The sequence below is a fragment of the Megalobrama amblycephala genome, linkage group LG4, assembly GCF_018812025.1.
Source record: "Megalobrama amblycephala isolate DHTTF-2021 linkage group LG4, ASM1881202v1, whole genome shotgun sequence".
In the NCBI taxonomy this organism is placed as follows: Eukaryota; Metazoa; Chordata; class Actinopteri; order Cypriniformes; family Xenocyprididae; genus Megalobrama; species Megalobrama amblycephala.
Window position 1 is genome coordinate 30,468,508 of NC_063047.1, and position 17,559 is coordinate 30,486,066.

The 17,559-nt window shown below is 35.9% G+C and overlaps 1 protein-coding gene across 1 annotated transcript in view; it reads left to right on the forward strand.

Moving 5' to 3' along the window:
* The first annotated feature begins 853 nt into the window (after window positions 1-853).
* The window catches only part of scarf2 (scavenger receptor class F, member 2), a 34,124-nt gene continuing 17,418 nt past the window's right edge, over window positions 854-17,559 (forward strand). Inside the window, exons 1-7 of the mRNA XM_048188816.1 lie at window positions 854-1,735; window positions 8,854-8,912; window positions 8,998-9,099; window positions 10,156-10,675; window positions 12,270-12,488; window positions 12,805-12,933; window positions 15,466-15,569. Of these exons, the coding sequence (XP_048044773.1) occupies window positions 1,581-1,735; window positions 8,854-8,912; window positions 8,998-9,099; window positions 10,156-10,675; window positions 12,270-12,488; window positions 12,805-12,933; window positions 15,466-15,569 (1,288 nt within the window). The 5' untranslated portion in view covers window positions 854-1,580. The remainder of the gene's footprint in view (window positions 1,736-8,853; window positions 8,913-8,997; window positions 9,100-10,155; window positions 10,676-12,269; window positions 12,489-12,804; window positions 12,934-15,465; window positions 15,570-17,559) is intronic.

The following is a 17,559-nucleotide window of genomic DNA, read 5'->3' on the forward strand; positions in this document are numbered from 1 at the left end:
ATGCGCTCATTTCAAAAACTCACTAACAGTCTTTGGTTTCTCAGTCGACGAAAAGATCCTCTTTATCACCTTTAAATAATAGTTATAACGAAAACCACAGCAGAACTACAACACACGTCTGTGTTTCGCGAACAATTCTGCGGCTTTGAACGAATCGTGAGAGTCAATGATTCAATGATTCATTCACAGCCACTTGCTTCGTTACTTGAATGAATGACTCGATGACTCACTCATAAAAACAGTGACTTGCTGCCACCTACTGGCGGTTTTAGTTTAATATTTAAAAGTTTTATTTAGTTTTACAATCATTGCATATTTCTCTATTGAAAGTTTTTATTTAAAACATTATTTATTTTATAAAGTTATTCATAAAGGTAAAAATATGCATTGGAAAATCAATTTAGGGGGCAAATATTGTCCCTTAAAAGGTGTGACTGCAGTCTAAGTGGAAGAGAGGGGGGTACGCAGAAGGATGGTGTACTCCAAGCTAAAAAGTTTGGGAACCACTGATATAGACTATATGGTGATGTGGGTTTAGGTAGCCTACAGAACAAAAATCAATAAATGTTTATTAAAACATTTTTCCTCTTGCTTTTTGTCGTTAGTTTTGCTCTTGACGTTTTGCTTGTGACAGGCTGCTTGACGTGACATTTGTTACCGTTCCATGAAGTTAACAGCGGGGGGAGCCGTTGCATAGTTAAAGTAATTTACTTTTACAAGACGGGGTGAACGGCTCAGCTAACCTGACAAAACTTCTGGAGATATCCAAAAATTATTAATTTATAATGATAGCTATTTTTATTTATTTATTCAAAAGTATTATTTATTTATTTATTTATTTATTTATTTATTCAAGATATGTATTTAACCCACTTGTATATGAGGAGACGCGTGAATGCGCTCGTGCGCGGGCATGTTGAGGAGGTTAGTAAGGGGAGGCCTGGATGGATCCATGGTTAAATCCTAAGCATATACTATAGTCACACCCACTCGATGAGGAGCTGCTCTGGTGGTTTCGGTTAGAATTTGGGAAAACCGCTGCACGCCAAAGAGAGCAGGCACACCGAATTCCCAAGAGCCAGAGCCAGAGATAGGATCACTAATTAGGAATTTCCCTTCTGAAAAGAGAACAACGGTCCGTTTTAAAGTCCCCGTTTCTTTTCCAAAATGGACGCACATAAAGTTTTGCAGACCTTTTTTTCTTGACATGTTTTGATGCAGCATAACCTCTCTGAAAATCTACATTTTGGAAATAACAGCGAAAAATCGGGAATATAAGAGTGTCAGAAGTTTCCAGCAATGTACCAGATACATCCACCAGTGTTTGGAGTGCATAATAAAAGCAGAAGTTCTCCTCAGGAACTGGGGCTGGACGGAGGGAATAACTGTTTGGTTTTATAACTTCTGTGCGCCCTCTCCTCCTCTTTTCTCTCCTCTGCCTCAGACTTTGGTGTCCGAAAGAGAGTGGATAAACGATTTATGCGGATAAAGTAACTTACAAACGCTTGAAGTCGAAGGTTTTGAGACTTCGGAGATACAGAATATCCCATCAGAACTTCTAGCGATTGTAAAAGAAAGGAATGCTGAGCAGAAGAGGCGCATGGAGAGATGCTGTTTCTTCTACCATGGATCTAAAGGGCACTTTAGCGGTTTTAGTGCTTTTGCTTCTATGTTTGTGTCCCGTTTTCAGTCAAGAACTCAATCCAAAGGGTAGGAACGTGTGCAAAGTTTCAGGGTAAGTTGGATAACTTTTAGGAGGAAAGGAAATAGAAAGCATTAATGTATTCTGCACATATGGTAGACTATGGTAGACTGATGTTAAGCAAAAAAAGTAGCCTATACATAGGTATGAAAATCAAATTTTATTAAATCAAAGACAAGTTTATTAATTGCAGCACACATTATTCAAACATTCCGTGAGCTTTAAGAAAAAAAAATGAAAAAGTATGTTAAATTAAGATTTCACATTAGTCTTTTACATGAATCTTTTTAATCTTAAAAATAGGGCAAAGTTGTTTGTTTTGTTTTTGATGTTAAATACTAATTAATTAAAGCCTAGTGTATGAAAGTGCACAGAAAAGTAGTGATTTAACTTTTAAAACTGTACAGAAAGTTGTTTTTGATGACGTTCCAAACAACAAATTATTTGAATCTGATGTGTGTCAGTCACCCCGTTTCACATCTGGGTCACTGACACACATTGAGAGATAGAGGGCGACACCAATTACTCAAGCACTGAAGTCGTGGCACAGTTTAGATACTGCATAAAAACCTACGTAAAAGAACAATAATTAATTAATTGGTAATAAAATACTTCTAAAAGCCCATAAAATGCATATTAACTAAAATGGGAAAAAAACATGCATCATTTGATATCAAAGAACTTGTAATAAACTTTCAATTTACTGAGGCCTACTCTAGCCTACTCTGTATTTTTATAGAGTTTGAAACTAAAAGATCTGTGCAGTTCCACAGTCGTTACAGATTCTAAACTCTTCTCTAACCTAAACACAGAGGTCATCAAGGGTGTGACATCTAGTCACAACACTGTATCCATGACCTACATTTCATCAAGCAGAATGGATGTATGTAGAAGGCTAATCACAGCCTTGATCGATGTTGACGTCCAAATGAATCAATCAAATCACAAAGGAAAACATTTACAAATAAATATCACACAGGTGTCAGAGGGATCAAAACTAGTGATTGACGTTTGAATGGATAACTGCAACACCTAAATCTAATGAGCATGGACGATAGCTTATGTAATACTGATATCAGAAGCATTTCATCATTGAATTTCAAACTGGGGGAATTTTTTTGCCTTTTCTAATGCATCTTCCAAAAAACAAAACCCCCCAAAAACTATTAATTAAAAACAAATTATTTTAGGTAAAAAAAAAAAAAAATGTGTTTGGGTGATTTGTTATAACATGTCTAAATTTGGTCAGTCTAACCTTCTGCAGATAATTTGCTTCAAACTACATAATTTTTCCCCACTGTGGAACACAAAAGAAGTTATTATGGACATATCAATCCTGCTCTTTTCCATTTAATGAAAATGCATGATCAAGTTCATTTGTAGTTTTTCTTCTTTATATCAGTCATATATAGGTCTGGACTACTTGGTAATTTTATTTTCTTTTGTCATGTCTTACCTCGCCCTGGGCAACAAGTGAGCCAAGACTAAAAGTGGTGCCCCATCAAAGAAATGACCTACATATACACTTCCATTCGAAAGTTTGGGCTCGTTTTTAAAATAAGTCTTTTATATGCTCACCAAGGCTGCATTTATTGAAACAAAAATACAGTAAAATAGTGTGATATTGTTTCAATTTCAAATAACTGTTTTCTATTGTAATATCTTTTCAAATATAATTTAATCCTACGATGTAAAGCTGAATTTTCAGCATCATTACTCCAGTCTTCAGTGTCACATGATCCTTCAGAAATCATTCTAATATGCTGATTTGCTTCTCAATAAGCATTTATTATTATTATCATCATATTATTTTTTTTAGGATTCTTTGATGAACAAACAGTTTAAAAGAAACAGAATTCCTTTGGAACATTATGAATGTCCTTACTGTTACCTATGATCGATTTAATGCTTCCTTGCCGAGGAAGTATAAAAGTATTAAAGGGGTGGTTCACCCAAAAATGAAAATTCTGTCATCATTTACTCACCTTCAAGTTGTTCCAAACCTGTATGATTTTTTTTCTTCTGCTGAACACAAAAGAAGGTATTTTGAAGAATATGAGTAACCAGACAGTTGATGTGCCCCATTGACTTCCATAGTATGGAGAAAAAGAAAAAAAATACTATGGAAGTCAGTGGGGCCCATCAACTGACATTTTTGGGTGAACTATCCCTTTAATTGACTGTTTGCAAAGACCCACCCCTTTAGTTACTGTTGCTACGTCCGACAAGCCATGCTGTTCTCACACCACATCATGTTCTCACGCAGTGAAAAATAGATTGCGGAGCAAAGAGGACACCGACAACGTGTCGACAGACAAGACAGAGCAGGTTACTTTTGATATGAAAGTTGAAACAAGGTCTCAAATTCAAATTTTGTCATTTTTAAGGAAATTTAAACAATAAATACCATTTTGTGGCTCTTTAATGTGTCATAACAGATCGCTGTAGCCCTCAGTTCAAGCGGCTCGTGAACTACTAGTTCATTTATAGCATCAAATAAGCATGAATGAACATCATAAGGAATGTTGTTTCAAATGCAGAAAGACGTCAGTACACACAATTTTTCAAGTTCAAGTCCACCGACATTAATCTACTAACTCCCCTGACTGCTTTGTCAGACAAAATGGTGGATTCAGCATTATGATTGGTTAGATTGCCTGTCAATCAAACTCCCGGCGAAGGATCAGTTTCTTTAAAAAACAACACACATTTACTGACCCCAAACTTTTGAATGGTAGTGTATGCCAAAGAATTGCTAAAATTCACAAAAATTAATTGGTCATGGTGAACTTGCAGATAGTTTCAAAATGGTAGATTAATTGACCTGGGGTGCATTTCCCAAAAGCATTATTTTGTCATCATCAGCATAGTTCAACGAGTCAGTGTTTCCCAAAACCATAGTTCCAACAAAGAGGAGCCTATGACTGAATTTGGAAATAAAGCAAAATAACTGAGAAAAATATTAATTATTCCTCAGATGCCAAGTCAGTAATATATAGCAACAAATCTAGCATTAATTTGATCTCAAACGGATTCATTATAAGAAGTTATTACTACACCACATGCGTGACATCATTAACCAAATTTGCGACAATATGGTTTCGGGGAACAGTCGTGACTTAGCTAGTTGATTTCTTCAACGATGCACTGTACCAAAGACTATAGAATAACACAAGACGTGTCACTCGTATTGTTTTGAATGGGAGAAAGTGTAACGCGCAATATGGCGGAATAAGTCCCGCCTTCTAAATAAGAGCCAACCGCCGACTGGTAAAGTCATTGCATCACTGCAGCAGCCGTTAGAATCACCGGTTTCTATAGAAACAGTCAGACGCGCGCCTCTGAAACATGGCAGAAGAGACGCGCATTTAGGTCTGCGCATGCGCATTAGCTTGATCCAGCCTGAAAAATACAGTTTTTTGTCATGATTCGAGCGTTTGGATAAAACATTTATAAGACAGCTGTTGTCAGATTTCATTGGTGATTTCAAATATGAAATGTAATCGTAAGGTTGGCGAACAGTTTTGTCTTAAAGGGACTTTGACTGTACTATGGTAGTTAAAGGTGGGGTAAGTCATTTTTCAAAAACACTGTTTGGAAGTTGGTCATGCTGACACCAACAACAAATGTGTAGCCAATCAGCATTAGGAGGCGTATAACGGTCGAGGAGAGAGAACGAGCAAGAGGGAGATTTGAAGAAAAACCGAGAGAGATGCAGAAAGAAAGATGGAATGGAATGAAGGTTTATGACTGGGCAAGCGCTCTAGGACTTTAGGTTAATATTAGAAAAGCTTTCCAGCACTGGAGAGAGCTAAGCAGGAAGGCCTGAAAACAGATGTGGAGGCTGCTTTGATTTCGCTTCACATGTGAGTAACACTGGGATTGAGTGTCATTGATTGTCTGGAGCTGCTGTGCTGTTGGCGACTAACAACAAACTCTTGTTTTTTATTTACTCTTGTGTACTGTACGTTCATTTTTTTTTTTTTTTTTTTTGTGCTTCCTTCATCATCTGCGCTTTACTCGGAGCAGGGTGGTTAGGATTGGAGGGTGAGTTTTGGAGGCGGAGCAATGAAGAGAGGGGTGGGTTTGTTGCTTAGAACCAGCTTAAACCAGCTCAAACAAGCTGCCATGCTTCAAAACATACCTAACCAGCATTTGCTGTTTTGTTTTTGTTTTTTTTCAACAGGGATGGTACCAACAAAAAAAAAGCTGGATTTAGCTGTATGAATATAGTTTATCTCAAAATCATGTTGCATTGAGGCTCAGCAGGCATTTTAGGGGAATTCTACAAGCAGTGTTAAGGGCTGAATGGTTTACCCGGTTGTTTAAAAGTTTGTTTACTTTGCGATTACTGGCTCCAGATGGCTATCACTGTACTTTAGATCAAAATGGAAACCACAAGATACAATCTAATGTGTATTCTAACAACACAGATTCTCACAAACCACAGACATTGTCAGGAAGTTCACATTCTCAGAATTTCCATCAGGACTTTATTGTTGCTGAATCAAGTTTGGCCCCCCAGCTGTTGACTGATGCTCAATTTCCATTTGTTTAAGCTTTCATCTGCGGCCCTAGCTTCACGTTCTCTCTGTGGTGTGTGTGTGTTCGGTTTGACACAGAGCAGAGAAGTCAGGGCTGTGATGTAGATCATGTCTGGGTAAGACATGCACACATAGGCTAAACAAACTCTGACTGAAGGCAGAGAGCGGCCCCCACGCTTCAGAGGAAGCCAAAGTGTGGACAAGGCCTCTCAGAGGTCACATGTGGCGGAATATGAGGGGCGGCTATGTCTTGTATCTAACAAGCACTTAGAGAGTATTAAATTTTAAGAGGAAGCCACTCGAAGTAGAGATAGCAGGGATAATTTGAAATGTTTCTTATGTTTTTTATGCATGGAATGTTTGAGAGTCTTTAAATGAAACTGCACTGCAATATACACACATATCAACTGAATCGCTTGATATACACTACCATTCAAAAGTTGGTAAGCTTTTTTAAGTCTTACCGTGGCTGCATTTTGTATTTTCTATTTGAAAGTCTTCAGCATCACACGATCCTTCAGAAATCATCCTAAATTGCTATTATGCTGCTTAAGGTACATTTCTTACTATTATAAATGTTAAAAATAGTTGTGTAAAATAGTTTTGGAAACCATGATACATTTTTTCAGCATTTATTTGAAACAGAAACCTTTTGTGACATTTCAAATGTCTTTACTGTGACTTTTGACCAATTTAATAAAAATAAAAAAATCGTACTGATGCTAAACTTTCGAGAGGTAGTGTATTAGTCTACAAACATGTCGAAACTTTTAGGCACATTGTGCTGGGGTGCTCATATGGGAGACACAGGTTTGAATCAGGTCCTCATTGTGTCCCAAAACCATTTCTCCCTCTTCCTCCCATGATTTTCAGTCAAAAGAAAGGCATGCAACAACATGTTGCTGCAGCAGGCCTGTTGTGAGATGCTTTGAATAAAACATCCACCACAGACACATGAAAAATTCCACCGGGATCATATGTGATGGATTAAAAGAGCAATACACCCCCCAAAAATGAAAATTATGTGATTATTTACTCACTCGTGTCATTCCAAACCCATATGACTTACTTTCTTCTGTGGAATACAAAGGAAATGTTATGACTCATGCACTATATTTTAATTCCTCTGAAACAGTATGATAGCTTCATGTGAGGAATGAACCAAATTTCAGTCATTAATCACTGAAAATTTATATTCAAATCTGGTGCATATGAAGAACTGCCAATGACATCTGAGACCTTCAGATTGTCAGTGACACAAATTTCAGTCTGTTCCACACAAAAAGCTATATTGTGGTTTCAGAACATTGTATTTAAAGGATTAGTTCACTTCAGAATTAAAATTTCTTGATAATTTACTCACCCCCATGTCATCCGAGATGTTTATGTCTTTCTTTCTTCAGTCGAAAAGAAATTAAGGTTTCTGAGGAAAACATTCCAGGATTCATCTCCATATTGTGGACTTCAACAGTTATCAATGGGTTGAAGGTCCAAATGTCAGTTTCAGTGCAGCTTCAAAGGGTTCTACACGAGATGAGGAATAAGGGTCTTATCTAGCGAAACAATCAGCCATTTTCTAAAAAAATAAATATATATATACTTTTTAACCACAAATGCTCATCTTGCATTAGCTCTGCGATGCGCCACAAATTACGTAATCATGTTGAAAAGTCACGCGTGATATAGGCGGAAATACAATAGTAGGGCGAAAAACTCCATCTCATTTTCTCCTCCAACATCGTTGTTTTACGTTTTCTTGTAAAGACCATTTGACCTAGTCTTTGCATGTTCGCATTTTTCGCACTTGCTCGTCTGGGATCATGTAGAGCCCTTTGAAGCTGCATTGAAACTGCAATTTGGACCTTCGACCTGTTGAACCCTGTAAAAGTGCACTATACGGATAAAAATCCTGGAATGTTTTCCTCAAAAACCATAATTTCTTTTCGACTAAAGAAAGAAAGACAAACATTTTGGATGACATGGGGGTGAGTAAATTATAAGGAAATTTTAATTCTGAAGTGAACTAATCCTTTAAATAAGTTCAACTGAATATTCCGACAAGCATTTTCAAAGCGTTCTCTAAATATCTGTTTATACTGAAGTCCAGACTGTTTATTAGATTGGCTTACTGGCCTAATGCAGGACATTTGCATTACTAATCACATCAGGCTGTGGCCTTATTTTGGCTCCAGCCACTTGGTGTTTCTTCACATCTGACGACTCAATGAAGTTATCGCTTCAAACGGCATGTCTGGTTCGCAACACTGCTGTCTGTGACAGGGTGGAGAATGGAATGAATGCTTACGCTTGTGTTTGTGCGAGTGGATGCGGATTTGCTATCTGAAACATCTGTGCTTGTGAAGCTCAAAAGAAGCTACAGATGGCACCCAGACATTTGCAATATTCCTCATGAGCCACATGCTTAAATCTCTCATGGACAGTTGAAACTTTGGTCAAAGCATTTGCAAAATATGCTGACTCAAACGTTTAACGATCAGCTGTCCTTTGAGATATCAGCTAAATGTTGTATAGATTGAACATTCCTTAACTAATAAGCCAATACTTTTATCTTGATCATTTTATCTTGATTTGTCATTTTATCGTTAGGTCATCAGGGGTTACGTGTTGCAGCGGATGGGCGCAGCAAGGTGAAGAGTGTTTAACACGTAAGTGTCATTTCCTGTACGTTAGATCACTTCCTGAGTGCCATGTTACTTGATTTATATCTCGACTATGTCCTTGTCTTCTCAGCTCTCTGCGAAGGCAATTTCACTTGTAATGAGAACGAGGTGTGTGTCCGTCCGAACGAATGCCGCTGTCGTCATGGATATTTCGGGGCAAGCTGTGATACAAGTGAGATTCTTTTTGTCTTTTTCAGATTAAAGTAACTAATTTTAGTAATTTTTTGCCCTTCAGTTAGCTTTGAGGTCTAAATGCTAATACTAAAAACTGACAAAATAAACTTTTAGCAAATATATACCAAGTTCTGTCATGAAACTCATGACTGTTAGATCGTTAACTATACTGCACGAGCTGATAGTTTCCTGTTGCATCCGCAGCCAATGAGCTTGCTGCTCAACATTTAAATGTATAGTTTACCAAAAAAGTGAAAATTCTGTCATTAATTACTCAACCTCATGTCTTCTAAACCCATAAGACTTTGGTTCATCTTCAGATCACAAATGAAGATCCTTTTGATCCACAGACAGCTATGCAACTTACATTTTTGACGCTCCAAAAAGTTCATAAAGAGATCGTAGAACTAATCCATATGAATTGAGTGGTTTAGTCAAAATTTTCTGAAGAGACTCGACCACTTTATATGATGAACAGATGTAATTTGGGCTTTTATTCACATATAAACATTGATCAGTGAACATAAACAGAAGCTCAACCGAACCTGCTTGATGCGTGAGAACAAACCTCTTGCGGAAGCTCAAACATGCTGCGCAACACGAGAATGATCCTCATTGGTTCTCACATGCCAAGCAAACATGTAAACAATGCATACATATATAACTGAGTATCATCAGCATGCCAGTGGAAACTAATTCCATGTTTTCATATATTATTACCAAGTGGCAGCATATATATTGAAAATAGCAGAGGGCACAGATCCTTGCAACACTCCATAATTTACTGATGTTACCTTAGATTTTTTCCCATTTAAATATACAAAATGGTAACAGTCTGATAGGTACGATCTAAACCACCTTAATGCCTGTCCCTGAATACCAGTGTAATTTTGTAGTCGATCTATTTTATGATCTATAGTGTCGAACGCAGCACTGAGATCAAGTAACACTAGTATTGAGATACAGCCTTGGTCAGAAGCTAGAAGTAAGTCATTCGTAATTTGATTTATTTTTCCTGTAAACTACAACCTGTGCATCTTTTTGACTCCCCTAGAGTGTCCCGCTCAGTTCTGGGGTCCAGACTGCAAGGGCATGTGCACGTGCCACCCTAACGGTAAATGCGACGATGTGACCGGGAAGTGCACGTGCTATCCCAACCGCTGGGGTGAAAACTGCGAGAAGCCCTGCAATTGTCAAAAAGGGAAATGTGACCAGGAGACGGGCAAATGCACCTGCCATGCCGGTTACTGGGGACCTCAGTGCAACAACAACTGCTACTGCAGCATCAACTCTGTGTGCGATCAGAGCACGGGCCGGTGCATCTGCAACCCTGGCTGGTACGGCCGTAATTGCGGCGCTCAATGTCTGTGTAATAACTCGCCTTGTGAGCAGTTTACAGGCCGATGTCAGTGCAGGGAGAGGCTTTGGGGTCAACGTTGCGAGCGGTACTGTCAGTGCGTTCACGGGAAGTGTAACCCGGCAGATGGATCGTGTACCTGTAAACCTGGATACAGAGGAAAGCTATGCAGGGAGCCATGTCCAGCTGGGCTCTACGGACAGAACTGCAAAAACAGGTGAGGAAAAATTATATACACTACCGGCCAAAAGTTTAGAATCATTGAGTATGCTCACCAACACTGCATTGACCCAAAATGCCATAAAAAAATGTAATATTGTGAAATATTATTACAAATTAAAATAACTGTTTTCTATGTAAATATATTTGAAAATATCATTCTCTGACGCAAAGCTGGATTTTCAGCATCATTACTCCAGTCTTCAATGTCGCATGATCCTTCAGAAATCATTCTAATATGCTGATTTGCTGTTCAAGAAACATTTCTTAATATTATCAATGTTGAAATAAAGTTGTATTGCTTAATATTTTTGAGGAGACCTTCATTCATAAGGTTGGGGTAAGACTTATTTTAAAGAAACTACTACTAAAATTCAAAGTGACAGTAAAGACATAATATAATGTAACAAAATAGTTCTACTTCAAATACATGCTTTTTTTTTACTTTCTATTCATGAAAGTATCCTGATTTTTTTTTTTTTTTTCACAAAAATAATTATCAATTTGTATTATATGATAATAAGAATATGAAAATGATAATAATAAGGAATGAATGCTTTCTGAAAGATTATGTGACACTGAAGACTGGAGTAATGGCTGCTGAAAGTTCAGCAAGAAATATATCTCACTGGTTTTACTGTATTTTTTGATCAACTAAAAGCATCTTGGTGAGCTTTGGAGACTCGTTTCAAAAATATTTTTAAAAATCTGGTAACACTTTATTTCGATAGTCCACTTTAGACATTCTACTAACTATAAGTAACTTTGCAACTACATGTAAACTTATTCTTCTAACCCGAACCCTAACCTAACAGTCTGCTAATACTCTAATGTAGTGTTGTCATAACTTCGATACGATACCTTGAAAACTATCGATATTCGATACCACAGGGAAAACTGCATATACTGCATGTATACCACCATAAAGATAATTTAGGGAACACGGCATGTGTTTTCTTTCTAAACTATTTATGTTCCATACTGTTTACCAGAGCACTCAGGCATTTTGACATAATTTTGAACGTATTTGTCCATTTAAGTGCAATAAGCCGCGAAAAAGAAGTCAATTTGGTACTCACGAGCTGTTTGAGTGGTGGCTTTATGTGTACGATACTTAGATCAGTGGCGTGCTCACTTTTGGTGTGAGCGCGTAACCTGTGGGAATGAGTAACATCATGAGCAATACAATACAAGCACTATTCAACCGGAGCGAATGAGACAAGTGATTGAGAGGAGGAGGGAGTGAATCAATACTGCAGAAAAGGAGAATTGGAACCGTTTTCGGTTTATTCAGTATCGATACATATCGAAATGTCGATATTTATGTCAACACTACTACATGAGAGTTTGTTGACATGTAGTTGTAAATTCATTAGTTAGTTGAAATGTAGTTGCAAAGTTACTTATAGTGAGTAGAATGTCTAAAGTGGACGATCAAAACAAAGTGTGATCAAAACGTTTTAATGATTCCAGAATATTTCATATTCAGAGTTTTATATGTTATTGATTTTACTGCCATAACTTGCTCTCTTTATTTTTTTGACTGACCGTACCTGGACAATCCTGGTGTTTTCTTTTTGCCGTCGATTCAGATGTGGCCACTGTAAAGGCCAGCAGCCCTGTAAGGTGACAGACGGTCGTTGTGTAACGTGTGAGAGCGGATGGAACGGGACAAAATGTGATCAGATGTGTATGCAGGGATACTTCGGAGAGAACTGTAAAGATCAGTGTCCGCCGTGCAAGGATGGTCACTTCTGCAACCGCATCGATGGGAAGTGTTCTCACTGCAATCCCGGCTGGATTGGAGATCGGTATGGATCTTTGGCTGACAGTGAACCTCATTGTAGATGACAGTTATAAAATAATTACTGTTAATTCGACCCAGAAAGGTAGTAAATTATTACAATTTAAAATGACTGTTTTCTATTATAATATATTTTAAAATGTACCTTTTTAAAATTAATTGCATGTGATTAGTGAATAAAACCCAAGTAGAAGTGCGTAAAGCGTTTTAGTGAATTCACCTCTCAGTTTTCATATATAGCTCCTTAAGTATTTTTTGGGAATTGACCTTTGAATTGAAGATTTGATTCTCAGTCTTTTTGTATAACATTTCTCTTTGTTTAGCTGTGATGTGCGCTGTCCTAATGGCACCTATGGAGAAAACTGTGAAAAAGACTGCAGCCATTGTTTTAATGGAGACTGCCATTTTGCCACAGGAGAGTGTCTTTGTGACCCTGGCTTCTATGGGACATAGTAAGTCACATCTCTGAGTCACACATATATTTAGTTCATCTTGATACCTAGGCCTGTTTTCATTAACGAATGAATCACACAATAAACAAAGAGTCATTCTAAATGGTTTAAAGATGAGTAACTTTAAACAAATTGCAGTCTGCTAAACAGGAGACCAAACCTGTTTAAATGTGCATTGGTTCTTTGTAAATTTAACATGTCCATCATAGAAAGACATGATGATACTCGGGTGAAACACAAATTCAACATGATCTGTGATTACAGTGATTGAAGGAGAATAATATTGATGAGCCTGAATCACTTAAATGTTCAGACTCCACTTAAACTTTGTACAGAAGATGATTTCAGTCTTACGGTGTCATATCTATTGGGTTTTTTTTTTTGTTTGTTTGGTTTTTTTTCTAGTGTTTAAAAAAAATAAATAAATAAATAATTATTCCTGTGATGCAAAGCTGAATTTTCAGCATCATTACTCCAGTCTTCAATGTCACATGATCCTTTAGAAATCATTCTGATATGCTGATTTGCTGGTCATGAAACATTTCTTATTATTATCAATGTTGAAAACAGTTGTGCTGCTTAATATTTTTGTAGAATCACTTTGATGAATAGGAAGTTCAAAATATCAGCATTTATTTGAAATAAAAATCTTTTGTAGCATTATAAATGTCTTTACTGTCACTTTTGACGATTTAATGCATCCTTGCTGAATAAAAGCATTAATTACATTAAAATTTAAATTGAAAAAATCCTATTGAACCCAAACTTGTGGAGTGGAGTGGAGACGGATGGATGGATTATGGAAGAGGATTAGGGCCAAGCAATAATAAAAAAATAAAACCATTTTGAGATTAAAGTTGTTAAATTTCGAGAAAAAACTCATTAAATTATGAGAAAAAAACTTGTTAAATTTCAAGAAAAAAGTCGAAATAAAATGTTGAGAATAAACTTATTAAATTACGAAAAAAAACTCGTTAAATTTCGAGAAAAAAGTCGAAATAAAATGTTGAGAATAAACTCATTAAATTACGAGAAAAAAGTTGTTAAATTACGAGAACAAATTTGTTAAATTACGAGAACAAATTTGTTAAATTATGAGAAAAATGTCGTTAAATTTCGAGAAAAAAGTCGAGATAAAATGTTGAGAATAAACTCATTAAATTATGAGAATAAAGTCATTAAATTACGAGTAAAAAGTCGTTAAATTATGAGAACAAATTCGTAATTTAACGAATTTGTTCTTGTAATTTAACGACTTTTTTCTCATAATTTAATGACTTTATTCTCAACATTTTATCTCGACTTTTTTCTCGAAATTTAACGAGTTTTTTCTCGTAATTTAACGAGTTTATTCTCAACATTTTATCTCAACTTTTTTCTCGAAATTTAACGAGTTTTTTCTCGTAATTTAACGAGTTTATTCTTAACATTTTATCTCGACTTTTTTCTCGAAATTTAACAACTTTAATCTCGAGATGGTTTTATTTTTTTTATTATTGCTTGGCCCTAATCCTCTTCCGTAATGGATGGATGTTCAGCATTCAAAATTTAAAATTATATTCTTGTAATATTTGCATATTGATCTGCAAATGGTTCCTTTAGCAAATGCCAAATTAGTTAATTTCACTATAGCCGCATTTCCACTGAAATTACCTGGAACAATTTTTCCCAGGAACTTTTTTCCCCGAGACCTATTGCTAAATGCATTTCCATAGCAGCCTAAAGTACCGTGAAGATAGTCCGGTGACGTAGGACTGCGCGCGACTTTCCAGTTCCCGCTGGATTTCGTCCTCTGCATATAAGATTAATAAAGCCTGAACCTCGTCGTATTTTTTAAACGCACAACAACAGACTTTTAAAAAACGATGGTTGAAATAAAATGCTGTGTGGAGTCAACCAATCAAAATGCTGTGTGATCTCAACCAATCAGGTTGTTCAGCGCCCAAGTCCCACCCCCGAAAGTTCCGGAACTATGAAAAAGTTCTACTTGGCGAGCAGGGACTTTCTGAGGGGGAATTTTCACCCAGAACTTCATTTAGACCCTGGTTCCTGCGGTCAAAACACACCGAGTACTACCCCAAAGTTCCTAGTTCCTGGGTAAAGTTCCTGCGGTGGAAACGCAGCTTTAGTTGATGAAATTATTTAAATCTAAATACTGACCACAAACTGCTCTTAAATCTGCATATTATCTTCAACTGATGAAACATCACTTAATTGAAGACAAGAGCAGAAAACACGTTAAAATAAAATGTATTTTTTACGCAATACTTCCATTTTCTCTGAAAGACATTTTAAATATTTCGTCAGTTTCAGTTCAGTGTCTTTTAATGAGAATTTCTGTGCTTGTTTCATTTATTATAAATGCTCATTCCTCTTTTCTTTTCTTGGATTTGCATTGCCAATATCTACATAATTGCCTGTAATTCCCCAAACTACCTTGTTCCATTTTCACTGGAAACTCTTGTTGCTTTTGTACACAATGCTTGTATTGATTCGCTTTCACAGTGCTCTTTGCATTTCTTTTCATTTTAGCTGCAACCTGACCTGTGAGTTTGGTCAGTTTGGAGTGAACTGTGCCCAGACCTGTCCATGTCACGACAAGAACTGCAACCCAGTGTCAGGGGCCTGCAACCTATGTAAGAAACCCTTCCCGTTTCTCTTTTAAAAATTCTATGTAATTTCTCAAGCTTTGTTATGCCATTTGCTATGGAGACACAAAAGAACTCCTAAAGTGTTGAGGCATACTTGTGGGGTCCAACAGCAGTCATATTTTCCATTACGTAAATGGGAGGGAGGAATAGCTGCCCAGTTGACACAGAGGTCAACTCAAAATTCAACCTTTTGACTCAACGGATTTGCAAGCATGTCGGTTACTCAAATTTTTAAATCCAGCACAACATCATGTCATGATCATTACGCAGATTTTGCAGTGTGTTACAACCATCCTGGCAGATGTTTGATATTCCCTAGCTAAGCTGTTTTCATCAATGCTATATTAAAAGGGATGTACACTATTGTTCAATGTTTGGTGTCAGTAAGCTTCTTTTTTTTTTTTTTTTTTTTTTTTTGAAAGAAACTTTTATTCAGCAAGGATGTATTGGATCAAAAGTGACATATACAGTACAGTCCAAAAGTTTGGAACCACTAAGATTTTTAATGTTTTTAAAAGAAGTTTCGTCTGCTCACCAAGGCTACATTTATTTAATTAAAAATACAGTAAAAAACAGTAATATTGTGAAATATTATTACAATTTAAAATAACTGTTTTCTATTTGAATATATTTCACAAAGTAATTTATTCCTGTGATGGCAAAGCTGAATTTTCAGCATCATTACTCCAGTCTTCAGTGTCACATGATCCTTCAGAAATCATTCTAATATGCTGATCTGCTGCTCAAGAAACATTTAATGTGTACAATTGTACAAAATATTTGTGTACAATATTTTTTTTCAGGATTATTTGATGAGTAGAAAGTTCAAAAGAACAGTGTTTATCTGAAATCTAATCTTTTGTAACATTATAAATGTCTTTACTGCCACATTTGATTGATTTAATGCATCCTTGCTGAATAAAAGTATTCATTTCTTTAATTTCTTTTCAAAAAAATAAAAATAAAAATTCTTACTGACCCCGAACTTTTGAACGGTAGTGTATAATGCTACAGAAGCTTTGTATTTCAGATAAATGCTGTTCTTTTGAACTTTCTATTCATCAAGGAATCCTGAAAAAAAAAGTACACAACTGTTTTCAACATTGAAAATAATCATAAATGTTTATTGAGCAGCAAATCAGCATATTAGAATGATTTCTGAAGGATCGTGTGACACTGAAGACTGGAGTAATGATGCTGAAAATTCAGCTTTGCATCACAGGAATAAATTACTTTGTCAAATATATTTAAATAGTACACAGTTATTTTAAATTGTAATAATATTTCACAATATTACTGTTTTTTACTGTATTTTTAATTAAATAAATGTAGCCTTGGTGAGCAGACGAAACTTCTTTTAAAAACATTAAAAATCTTAGTGGTTCCAAACTTTTGGACTGTACTGTACATAAATACATTTATAATGTTACAAAATAAATGTGGTTCATTTTAACTTCCTATTCATCAAAGAATCCTGAAAAATGTATCAGTTTCCACAAAATATTAGGAAGCAACACTGTTTTCAACATTGATAATAATAACTAAAATTTATATTTAAAACAATAATTTAAAAAAATGTCAATGTGGTAATAAAAATAGATTTATTTTCCCAGATATATTCTCTGAAATGTCTTATAATCTTATCAATTTACCTTTATCTTTAAATATATCTTATCTTAACATTGCTAATACATTTTTAATGGTAAGCAAGACAAAAAAATATGTTTTCCAAAACATTTGAATGATCAACTTAATAAAATGTTTTCCCAACATTCCCTGAACATAAAATTTGGATTTGCGCACTTTATTTGATTGCTTTGCGTGAGACACAGACTTGAAATTGAAGTCACTATTGCCATCTCTAGGAGTGTATTTATAAAGTTCATTCATTTTTATGCAGCATAATCTTCAATATCACTGGATTAAATAGACATTCATTTCTCTTTAAAAATCAATGAGAAACTTGTTGTGCAGG